Here is a 12,003-nt window from a genome sequence, read left to right as displayed (position 1 = left end):
GCCCAGGGCATCATACACCTACCGCCTGCCTTCGTCTCCTCTCCTGTTCCCGCTTTCTAGCCATTTCTCGCTGATCCATGATTGGCTGAGAGCTCTGCGCAGGTGACGGAGCGGCGGGGAGGTTGCTCTGCACGTGTTGCTGTTGCTGCTGTTGTTGTTGCTGCTGTTGCTGTTGTTCCTGCCGCCGGCGTGCCTCCTCGTGGGCTTTCCTAGCCTGCTCCTGCGCGTCATCTTCATCCCGGGACCTAGTGCAGAGTTTTTGCAGGTTACAATACTACTACAGGTGTCGGACCTCTTATTTAGAAACCCGTTATCCAGAAAGTTCCGAATTACGGAAAGGCCATCTACCATAGACTCCATTATAAGCAAATAATTCAAATTTTTAAAAATTATTTCCTTTTTCCCTGTAATAATAGTACCTTGTACTTGATCCCAACTAAGATATAATTACCCCTTATTGGGGCAGAACAGCCCTATTGGGTTTATTTCATGGTTAAATGATTCCCTTTTCTCTGTAATAATAAAACAGTACCTGTACTTGATCCCAACTAAGATATAATTACCCCTTATTGGGGCAGAACAGCCCTATTGGGTTTATTTAATGGTTAAATTATTCCCTTTTCTCTGTAATAATAAAACAGTACCTGTACTTGATCCCAACTAAGACAAAATTAATTCTTATTGGAGCCAAAACAATCCTATTGGGTTTAATTACAGTTTAAATAATTGTTTTAGCAGACCTAAGGTAGGAGTTCCGAATTAAAGAAAGACCCCTTATCCGGAAAACCCCAGGTCCCAAGCATTCTGGATAACAGGTCCTATACCTGTACTATATTCTTATCCCTGTCACGGACCCCCCGCCATGCTTCCTAGTCCTCTCTTCTCTCTGTAAATACAGGGGTGGGTAGGAATGGACATGCAATAGCTCTGGATTCTTGCCCCCACAGCAGCCAATAGGAAACAAGCAGTACCTCATTCTCTCCTGCTCCCTGCGCATTCTCTCTGCTTGTTCGGCCTGAAGTTTGAGGGCCCTCTCGCGCTCCTCTTTCTCGCGGGCCTGCCTCCGGAACAGCTCAAAGCTGTCACTTGTTGACTTTCCCGCAGAAGTTGGGGTTACTGGTGGCTTCTGCATTAGACCAGCCCACGAACCCATGTTTTTAATCTTTATGTCCTGAAAGAAAAAGCTTATTCTTATCTTTCTCTCTGAGTCAGAGGAGCAATTATTATTATTAATAAAATAAGACTGTGGAGTCCATCACCCAATAGCAGCAGCTACTTCCCTCAAATGTTGGTCTTGTGTGCCCTCTGGTGGAAATTTAATGCAACGCAGTATGGTGTTGCATTAAATTTCCACCAGAGGGCACACAAGACCAACATTTGAGGGAAGTAGCTGCTGCTATTGTGTGATGGACTTCACGATCTTATTTTATTAATAATTTAATGTAAGAGAATGTAATTAGCAAGTACAGCTCTGTCAGGAACTGATAAGTTTTAGAAGTGAACCAACTCTTTAAACAGAGGCCCTTAAATCCATTTAAAATATTCCATTCAATCCCATTTTGGGAAATGTATTCCAAATAAACAACTATTAAATGTAACCAATAAGAGTTTAAAGAGAAACTTACTAAATATAACCTATTAAAGGAGACATATCCTATAAAAATGATGAATGTACCAGTGAATTATTATACTCCTCTAGATATAGGATTGTACTTAAAAATGGTGTTCCAGACTGATTTGAGAAATTCCATCAAAACCCCACTAGTCCCGCCCACCCGTTCCACCGGTTAAAGGATTTATTAGACCTGTCGATCAAAATCCGAGTAACTTGATTATTTCATTAACACTACAGAATTTAAAACCAATTATGTTTAAAAAGCTTATTTTAGTGAGATGAACCTAAATTCTAATAAATCTCAGTCATTTCAGATTATACTCACCTTTTTAGGAGCCACAGGTGTCTTAGGTTCTTGCTTTTGCTTCTCTTTTTCTGGCATCCCTTGAGGTGGGAGGCTCTGGTCAGTCGGCCGTATGGGACGTCCAACATCCATTGGCTTCAAGTCTGGTCCTGAGGATAAAACCATGAGATGTTTAATGGGGGAGCTTCATGGGAAACACAATGACTGGCTATGGTGTAGGTACAGAAGTGCAGCAGGAAAATTATAATAAATGGTTAGTAAAAGGCCAAATAACAAGACTGACGTGGCTGGATGTGACTAGATCCTTTTAGAACCTCCGGAACTTTCTGAGGTTCAGGGCGCATTCCTGGAGAGAAGCCCTCTGGGCGCAGTGAAGGCGAATGACGTTTATCTTCTTTCATGACCAGCGGCTGAGGCTGCAGCACCGACGCTCCTCTCATCTCCTAGAGAAAAGAGCCAGTCAAGGTTTGAGCTGAGCAAGCACAAGGAAAGGGGGTGTGTAAGAAAGCAATGACAGAGCTTCAAAAGCGGGGGGGGGGGGGGGGACACTTGTCTGAGAACAAATGCAACTGTAGGAAAAAGAATGGGCAAATGAGAAGTCAATACAATATAAGTGGAATGGCTGATAAAGATAAAAAGTGAGGACTAAGGACAGACAATGCTTGTTGGAACATTACCTGCTTTTTAGGTTGCACAGACTGTGGGGAAGGTGGGTGAGCCAGACCCGGATAGGGAGGAACCTGAGGCGAATGCAGGAGGAGAGGGGAAGGAGCATCACGCAAGTGACCTGAAAAGAAACAAGACAGGGTATTACACTCCCAATCAACAGAATGGTCTCCCATCTAAACCCTGTATCTTTATTTCCCTTCCACACACTATTTCCCATTCTCTAGTCCCCCAATATGGTGATCCCATCTAAACCCTGTATCTTTATTTCCCTTCCACACACTATTTCCCATTCTCTAGTCCCCCAATATGGTGAATTCCGATATCCCCCAGCCTTCTTACCTCCAGCATATGTCTCTTGCTTCTGCTGCCGTGGGGAAGGATGATGATGCTGGATCACTTGTTGTTGTTTGGCCTGTTGGTGCTGCACATGCTGCGGATGTGAGGAAACGAGCGCGCCTTGCAGGGCCGGGTGCTGCTGCTGCTGGGGGGGTGGCGGTGCCTGACCAGCTGGCTGTTGCTGAGGGACTGCAGGGGAAGACTGCAGTTGGTGTATGTGAGAAGAGGCAGGAGGAGGCGCTGTGGTAGCAGTGGAAGATGGAGCAGGGTAAACCAGAGGCTGGAGGTGCCTCATGGATTGGGGAGGAGCAGCCATGGGTGCTTGGGACTGCACCTTGACAGATGTGAGAAGTGAATGAATAGGAGACTGAGTAGGAGGTTGCTGTGGCTTCTGAAGCTGTTGCAGGTAGGAAGGGAGACCTGTGTGAGGAGAGGGAGGCCCATCATCTTCCAGAAGAGCATGAGGGGGCTGTGCATGGTGGTGGTGATGATGGATATGCACAGAAGGCTGGTGGTGGGGCTGCGGAGGAGGAGGAGGAAGAGGAGGAGAGACAGAGGGAGGCTGAACAGGTTTTGGAGGAAGGGCAGCAGCACGGTTGGATGGCCTGGAGGGCTGCTGGGGCATTGCGTTGTGTAGGGCTAGTGGGAGAAAAAAAAATACAGAAAAAGACGTTGTGAATAAAATATCATTTTACATAAGTTGTTTTCATGATGAATTACTATGCTATACTATATTGTGTGATCCTAAAGGTTGTGACCCCTCCTGCGCCCCTCTGCTCTTTGCAAGCTGCCAATATGTTATGTTCTGGTATTTTATGTTTTAGGAGAGTTCCACAAAAATAACTCCACTCCATTTAAAAGGAAATGTTAGGGGGCCCCTGAATAGCAGGCACATACTACAGGCACCAATGCTATACTGCCCCTTTAATTTGCACCTTGCAGAGTTGTACATGCAAGACCAGACTGTGCAGAAATCTGTGCAACCCTGTACTAAGCATATTTCATACACACAATATAATTACTATATCATCATTTGGATGTACAGGGCTACTCCTTCTCCCACCCCCCAAACTCTAGGCCACAGCAAGTGTTGCACCATTAATGTACAGGACACTTACCTGGAGGGCTTGTCAGGGCATGTTGGTTGAGGTGTGGGGGCGAGCAGTGCTCTGTCTGACCAGTAAGGTGAGGAGGCAGATCAGGAGGAAGCTGCATGACTGCATCAAAAACATTCGCAGAGTGGAGAGGGTGGTGGAGAGAAGGATGTGAGGAGTCCAGGCTGGAAGGCGGAGGGTAAGGTGGTGCTAAGGTGGGAGACGGAGGCTTCATGACAGGGGGTGGTGCGGCAAGAGGCTGTTGCATAGGGTGATGATGCTAAAGCAGAGAGAAAGGGGAAGGGAGAGAGAATGAGAAAGTGCATAAGGCCATTAAAAAACAAGAGGTAAAATAAAATAGGACACATTGGGAACAGAGAAATATCAACTAGTAATAACAGAGCCTGTGACCATTATCCTTTCACATTAAACACAGGATATAGATATATAGGGAGAGGGCAGCAATGCACATACAGTGGAGGAAATAATTATTTGACCCCTCACTGATTTTGTAAGTTTGTCCAATGACAAAGAAATGAAAAGTCTCAGAACAGTATCATTTCAATGGTAGGTTTATTTTAACAGTGGCAGATAGCACATCAAAAGGAAAATCGAAAAAATAACTTTAAATAAAAGATAGCAACTGATTTGCAACTTACAAAATCAGTGAGGGGTCAAATAATTATTTCCTCCACTGTATTATATGCAATTAAAAAACATTGTCTCCTAGTTCAATAGCTTTATTAGTATAATTTTTGGATGAAATATTTATATCCCTGCAGCTTGTCAGTAAAGGGGAAATTCAGAAAGCGCAAAGATTAACATCATGAGGTATTTGAATAGGATGGAGGGGGGTGGCACAATTTAAATAATAAAAGTATATAGGACTTTTCTGCCTCTGTGTTACCTTTCTAGACTCTCTCCCCGAGTGCCCCTTTTTCTTCTGATTTGGGGCTGTTTCTGCAAGACACATGAAAAGAGACATTAGAGTCGAGGTTTGTGTCCAACATGACACTTGGCATGGCGCATGCATCAGGATTGAACTGCAGCCCAAGGGTCATGGGACCTCAAACACTGCCAGAGATCCAGCTCTGTCTTGAAGCTTTTAGTGCTGTAAGCAGGATTAATTAACATATAGCAAACAGACACCTCATTAAATAACATTGGCATCTGACCTGGGTCGGACTCCTCGCTGTCTGACGTGCTGGACTCACTTGAGCTCTCAGACTCTGAAGAGGAATAGCCTTTTACTTTACCAGTGCCAGATGTGGGAGCTTCTATTTTATCTGCAACCGAGGATAAACAATAATTAGAAAACTGTGGCAGAATCAGAGAAGAACCAACAACAATCTTCCCACATCTACTTCATTTTCACATTGCATTAAGGCGGTCATACACAAGCCGACATTATGTGCCGATCCGGCCAGTCAGAGGGCAGTTTACTTGCCCATGTGCGTGGGCAAAATGATCACCTATCCAACCTAAATTAGCCAGATATCTACTGGTCAGGTTTGAAACGCCAGTTAGCAGAGGGCCATGTTGGGGGAGAAGGTAGGGTGGTAAAGGGTGACCAATCAGCCAGCACCTGTGCAGCTTAACCAGAATAGAATCCACTAGTTTGGCAAGTTTTTTATTTTTAATCTATTTGATCAGCTTCACTCTCGCACATTATTATTGATATAAAAATATTTTCCCCCTCCTCACCCTGTGGTTTTCGCTTCTTTCTCAAACAGGAGGTAACATATCTCTCCAACTCTCGCAGTGTGGACGGTTTAAGTGTCTCAAAGTCTATCTCAATCTCATCTGGATTGGAGTTCTTCAGGGAAGGCTCGCGAGACTGGATGATGTGCACGACGCGGCCCAGTTTTTCGCCTGGCAGCTTATTAATGTCCAAGCTTAGCTGGCGTTTCTCTTCGTATGACATTGGCCGACATCGTTGCGTTTCTTCCTCAGAGGACTCACATGGTGCCGGAGGTGGCACTGGACGAGCAGGGCGTGCCACAGGGGGAGGTGCTTCTTTCTTGATGCTGGAGACAGGTGTAGTAAAATACAGCTTATTACTAACGATATAGAGCTTCCTCCGTGCAGTGTGTGAAATTCTAGCATTCTGGATTCTGTTTGTTTCTACTGAAACTGAGAGCACATATAGTTTACTGTTAATTACCAGCAGCACTACTGACCTTGGTGTACCTCCGGACCCTTGAACACTTTTCTTGGGTTTCTTGGCTGGTGGCTCTCGGATACGGCCCTTTCTAGGCTCCTCCACCTCTTCTTTTCGTTTGTGCTTTTCCTTCCGCTTTTCACGCTCTTTCTTCTTTGGTTTGTTCGGCTGTGGCTGAGATAGAGCTGCCAACTGCTCATGTACAGCTTTCAACTGAATAGAACCAAAGAAATTGTGTGAGATACCAAAAGCCAGCTAACCACTCAGAAGATCCTTTGCACCTTACACCTATTCTTCTCTGTCAGTTAATCACCTGTTCCTGAAGCTCTGCCAGTCTTTGTGCCCGTTCCTCCTCACTGTCTGAACTGCTTTCACTATCAGATGAGCTATCGCTGCTGCTGTCACTAGAGGTTGGCGGAGGGCCTTTGATGGATGGGGCTGGGGGCCCTGGAGCAGGAGAGGGTGCAGGAGCTGGCGCCTCCTCAGGTTCATCAGGCATTTTGGCATAGCGCATTTCAAAAACATCCTAAAAAGCCAGGAAACAGGAAAACAAAATGAAACTGTGCAACAAATATCTGCTCCAATGTCAGGAGTACAAGCAAGATCACTAAATTTTAGGGCAAGATGTTAAAGAATTATCTGTAGATCTATAGGTACCCCACGATCTAGCATGAAACATTGCATGACTGCTAGCTATGGACCGCTCCCCTCCCTTTTTAGATCCAAACGTCCCAACATTCTGTACTCTTGTTGCAGAAATCGTTCTGTGCATTACCTGCAACTTGCGAGCCATTATCACAACTTCATGATCAGGGGGATTGTACTTGTAACAGTTTGAGAACATAAGCCGCACATCAGATGCAAATTCCTTTGCGTCCTTGTAGTCCCAATTATCCATCTTTACCTGGAAGCAGCAAATAGAAAGGTTGGCACTGACAGCTGTTCATGGGGCTTACAGGTTACAGAAGCAATGTTGCTTATTAAACACGCTGGATTATGGTGATGCTAGGCTGCAACTTGTTTATGCAGGGCTGAGAGAAGCAAATAATATACACCGTGTGCCCTTGCCCTTAAACAAAAACTACGATAAACAGATAACTTTACCTTGCTGCAACCACCAACCCCATGTGATCCCTATATTTTCATTAAAGGGGTTGTTCGCATTAACTTTTACTATGATGTCTAAAGTGCTATTCGAAACAACTTGCAATCGGTCTTCATTTTTTGTAGTTAATGAAATATTTAGATATTTGTTCCAACAGCTATCCAGTTTGGAATTTTTGCAGCTATCTGGTTGTTAGGGTCCAAATTACCCTAGCAACCAGGAAGCGGTTTGAATACGAAACTGGAATATGAATAGCAGTAAAGCTGAATTATGAGAATATGTAAGTAACAAAACAAGTTTTTTGTTTTTTTTTGCTTTCAAAAGTGGGTCAGTGATCCCCATTTCAAAGCAGGAAACAAAATAATTTAAAAATGATTTAAAATAAAGACCAATTTAAAAGTAAGAACTGGCCATTCCATTAATGTAACAGCGAATCACACCTTTAATAGTTAGAGAAGACTCTACTCATGCACAACATGCAGCACTTTAAGATTTCATACATTAATCAGCTTGCTGAATACCCAATGCAGCCATCAGACTGACACCTTACTAGTATGGCTGCTTGCATAGCTACACACATTGCGGTTGCAGTAAACTATATTAATGTTACACAATTTTTTTTTGTTTATAAGCACAGGGTAACTATACATTATACAGAAAAGCATACATTAACCTTAATTATTTTGTCTTACTGGCCCTTTAACAAACCCTCCTCCTAAACACTGAGGGCACAGAAATGATGTAGAATCTAGCCAATAAGTCTGGGGAGCTTTGAAAAAGACTGATTCCATTTCTTTCTATGCAAATCATTCTCAAGTGAGGTTAATATGTTTAAGGGCTGTGTTCTATATGTACTGAAAACCTATCCTTCTGTAAGCTTACTATGACCATAAACACAACAGTGCACAGGTCTATGTAACTTGCAGAGAACAATAAGAATGAGTAGAGACAAACAGCTCACCTTAATGGTGCCTAGGTCCATTGGATGCTTGATAATTTCACGGTAGTCATGTAACCCAAGGGCATCCACATCAACGGGCTTGTAAAATGGCCACGCATAGGCCTGATGCTTTTTGGAAAACATTTCCCGGATAATGCCTGCACAATACCGTAACTGCTCGCTTGTCTTGCTGTCCTTCTCAGCAGTGGGTGTAGGTTGGGGTTGCAAAACAGGGGGGGCAGGAAGTTGAGAGTCAGGCACCTCGGTTTTCTTAGTTGGTCGAATCTGACGCCCACTCTCCTTTCGAGGGCCAGCCTTTGGAGGCTTGGAGTCACTAGGGAGTGGGGAGGACTCATGGAGCGGGTCATGGGTAGTGGGGGTTGTGGTGTCTGCTTTCCTCTTCACACCTTTCTTTGTCTAGGGAGTTGGGAAAGTATAGCATTAACAACGGTGCCAGTTTCCCACCCATATTTCTCCATAAAACAGACATTCATACCTTTAATGCAAACAATGCACAGCAACAACATGGGCATTATAAAAACTGAAAAATAAAAGGTGTTAGTCTCATGAAAGAAGCAACACACAGCCAGTTGACCTCACCTTTGCAGGCTGGGCAGCAGTGTGGATGACTGCAGGATGATTTGGAAGTGGCTGAGGAACTGGTGTTGGGGCTACGGTCGTTGGAACCACCACATCCTGACTGATGGTGGGAGAGAAACTGATGGGGGCTTGAGTGATAGCTGGAGGGCGAGCTTGTTGGGGTGGTCTGGTTTGTGGAGGGGTGGGAGCCCTGGTCACAGTAGGGGGCGTTGGGGTTGCAGGCTTGGACACAGCTAAAAACAAAGGGAAAAAAAAAAGTTTTGTCATTCATCAGAGCTAATACTGACACCTCTGAATTTGCCACAGTTAAATAATTAACATTTTCTTCAATATTAAGTGGTTTTACATTGTACAATATATACTCTTTGCTTACACACTGCTACTATATATCTCATACATGGTACAGTTCTGGCAAGACAAGACTTAAAGGAGAATAAAAACCTTCCTCCTACACAGTTGAGGTCAATGTAGACCTAGGTTCATCTGCCCATGCTCCAACTGACAAGGATGTGAAGTAGTGAGAGATGGCACCTGCGTCGGAGCGGAATTCCACGCCGTAATGTTTGTGTGCTTTGGCACCAAAATCTGCTCTATATTCCTGCACTCTGGGCTGGCGCAGTGGCTCTGGGTTCAGGCACATCCGAAAGCTGATCAGAGTGTAGCGCAGGTGCATGCCGAGGATCGGGCCCGTGTGGCTTAGGTCTAATAGTTAATGGGTGGTCAGGCAGGGGAGAACTATGGAGAGAGCCTGGGGATGGAGGGAGAGTTTTGTTCTCCTTTAATGCCAAGTTTGGGGCCTTTACATAGGAGTCAAATTTATGCACATAGGAAATAGAAGCAAGGAGTTTGATTTACGTGTAACAGGGGGAGGTTTGACGGCGCTCTTGTCTCCTAGTGACCCAGACAGGACTCGGGTTCTCATGGGGGTGATTGAAGTATCTGGAGGGAAAAAAAAAAAAGCACACAAACAGCATTAAATTACATTTTCCACCAAATCCCCAACTTGCTTCTTAAAGGCAGTTAAGCCTGACTAAGCAAAAACTCCTCATAAATCTTCCTTCTTGTTATGCCACATAATCACTGGTTTTGTTTTTACATGCGCTATACCCCTCTATGTCTGTTGAAACCAGCTCAGCTGATTACAGGGGTAATGAGCTCTCTTAATTTCACCTACAACTTGATCATAAGTAACAGGAAGTTGGAAACTGAAAATAGTTTCAGTTCCTCTGTCTTGTTGTGCTCAAGAAATTAAAAAAAAATGTTTTCTTTATTGTAACAGGCAAAAGGTATATTATACACAAGCAGTATTCACTGAGCTTATGTTGAACAAGAGGTGTACTATCTCTTTAAACTTGACCTCTTTGTAACAAGGTCCTAATAACTTAAACACTTTCTGGTTTTAAGTGAAAGGCAAAAAAAATAAATGTATTAAATATTTTATACACCTTGCTCACTTTGCTCCTTTCTTCCCCGGCCACGGCCTTTGCTCTGCACAACTGCCAGTTCGGTTTCTTCCTGGGGCATCTCTGAGATCTTCTGCAGAAAAAGCTTCTCAAGGGCTTCGGCCATCAGCACTATGTCATCTCCAGGCTATAAAAGGACATGGAATGTGAATGCACTAATTGCAATCTACCCCAATAATAGGGTAGTGGTTAATAGGTACATTCTACTGGGTCTTTTGCACTTTAAATATTGTCCTAGGCTGTATTCAAATACACTCTTCTCACCTTGTTATAGATGTAGCAGTTTGTAAACATTGTGTTGAAGTCCTGGATACATTCTTGGGCGTTCCAGTAATAATGGTTCTCGAGGCGCTTTTTAATGGTGCCCATGTCCATTGGGTTTTTAATTATTTTATGATAATCCTACAAGAGAAGACAGGAAGATGTTACAATAGTTCTGTTGCCTCTGAGCAGGGAGTGCAGTGTTTACTATGAACCTGTCCCTTCTAAAGGCATTTTGATTTGTGAAGATTTAATGTGGTATATGTGGTTAAAAAAAACCAACAGTTACTTCCTACAACCTTTTGGCAAACTCCCCTTACACTAAGCTGTGGCTCATTTTATGTACTGCTTCCCAAAGGCAACTGTTTAATGCCAAACAAGCAGAGCCCATTAACGCAGCCTTAAATTACCTTTTGGGGTCAGCCACTGAGCCACCTCATGGTACAGAGTACTTTAAGCACATACACTAGTACTTTCTAACCCACGCAGGAGGTGCCTCTACCTGAAAATGCATAGAGCTGTTGGCCATCGGAAGCTGCCCTACACGGAAAGACATTTATATAGGTTTATTTGCCATGTATTTTCCCTTAACCACTAGCCTGCCACAGCCCTTCATCTTCCCACACCATGAGCTGTGTGGCATAGATCACAGATGCTTAAAGGGAAAGTCTGCACTAAAATTTTTACAATCAGAACAAGGAAAAAAAAAATGAGTTTCTTTGCATACACAGAGCCCAGCAATTTCTAAACACTCTTATAATAGCACTGATTACTTGTATTTTATTACTACACAGGCCTGGAGCTTCCACAGGGAAAGCTGCATTAGGTAGGAAACGAACAACTTCTCTCTAATACAGGTATCGGACCCCTTATCCGGAAACCCATTATCCAGAAAGATTCAGATTACAGAAAGGCCATCTCAATAGACTCCATTTGAATCAAATAATTCACATTTTTCAAAATTATTTCCCTTTTCTCTGTAATAAAACAGCACCTTGTACTTGATCCCAACTAAGATATAATTAATCCTTATTAGAGGCAGAACAATAATTAAACCCAATAGGACTGTTTAAATAATGTTTTTAGCCGACTTTAGGTAGGAGATCCGAATTACAGAAAGACTCCTTATCCGGAAAACACCAGGTCCCGAGCATTCTGGATAATGGGTCCCATACCTCTACTAAAGATAATAATTACAATGGCTTGTAAACCATGTCTAAAGGTCCCCATACACGGGCCGATTGTAGCTGCCGATATTGGTCCCTTGGACTGATTTGGCAGCTTATCGGCCTGTGTAGGGCAGAAACGACGGCCATACCCGACCCGATATCTGGCCTGAAATTGGCCAGAATCTTCAAGTGTATGGGGACCTTAAGGCTGGATTTCTCATTAAAGAGTCACATCTGAGGCAAGTAAAAGTATTTGCCCAATGCTTTTACATTCCCTATCAGATCC

The 12,003-nt window shown here is 43.7% G+C and overlaps 1 protein-coding gene across 4 annotated transcripts in view; it reads right to left on the bottom strand.

Annotated features, from left to right (window-relative positions):
* brd4 (bromodomain containing 4) overlaps positions 1-12,003 on the bottom strand; it is a 33,111-nt gene that overhangs the window by 2,312 nt on the left and 18,796 nt on the right. For all 4 annotated transcript variants that reach the window (XM_018091980.2, NM_001142218.1, XM_012953714.2 and 1 more), the window contains 18 exon segments: positions 10,552-10,689; positions 10,270-10,414; positions 9,680-9,763; positions 8,825-9,057; positions 8,246-8,641; positions 6,955-7,083; positions 6,493-6,705; positions 6,199-6,392; positions 5,723-6,045; positions 5,194-5,304; positions 4,926-4,978; positions 4,043-4,298; positions 2,928-3,563; positions 2,597-2,706; positions 2,203-2,362; positions 1,941-2,068; positions 972-1,171; positions 23-245 (listed from right to left, as the gene is read on the bottom strand). In XM_018091980.2, the coding sequence (XP_017947469.1) occupies positions 23-245; positions 972-1,171; positions 1,941-2,068; positions 2,203-2,362; positions 2,597-2,706; positions 2,928-3,563; positions 4,043-4,298; positions 4,926-4,978; positions 5,194-5,304; positions 5,723-6,045; positions 6,199-6,392; positions 6,493-6,705; positions 6,955-7,083; positions 8,246-8,641; positions 8,825-9,057; positions 9,680-9,763; positions 10,270-10,414; positions 10,552-10,689 (3,732 nt within the window).

This window comes from Xenopus tropicalis, chromosome 3 (genome assembly GCF_000004195.4).
Source record: "Xenopus tropicalis strain Nigerian chromosome 3, UCB_Xtro_10.0, whole genome shotgun sequence".
NCBI classification, from domain to species: Eukaryota; Metazoa; Chordata; class Amphibia; order Anura; family Pipidae; genus Xenopus; species Xenopus tropicalis.
This window is presented reverse-complemented; position numbering and strand designations above follow the sequence as displayed.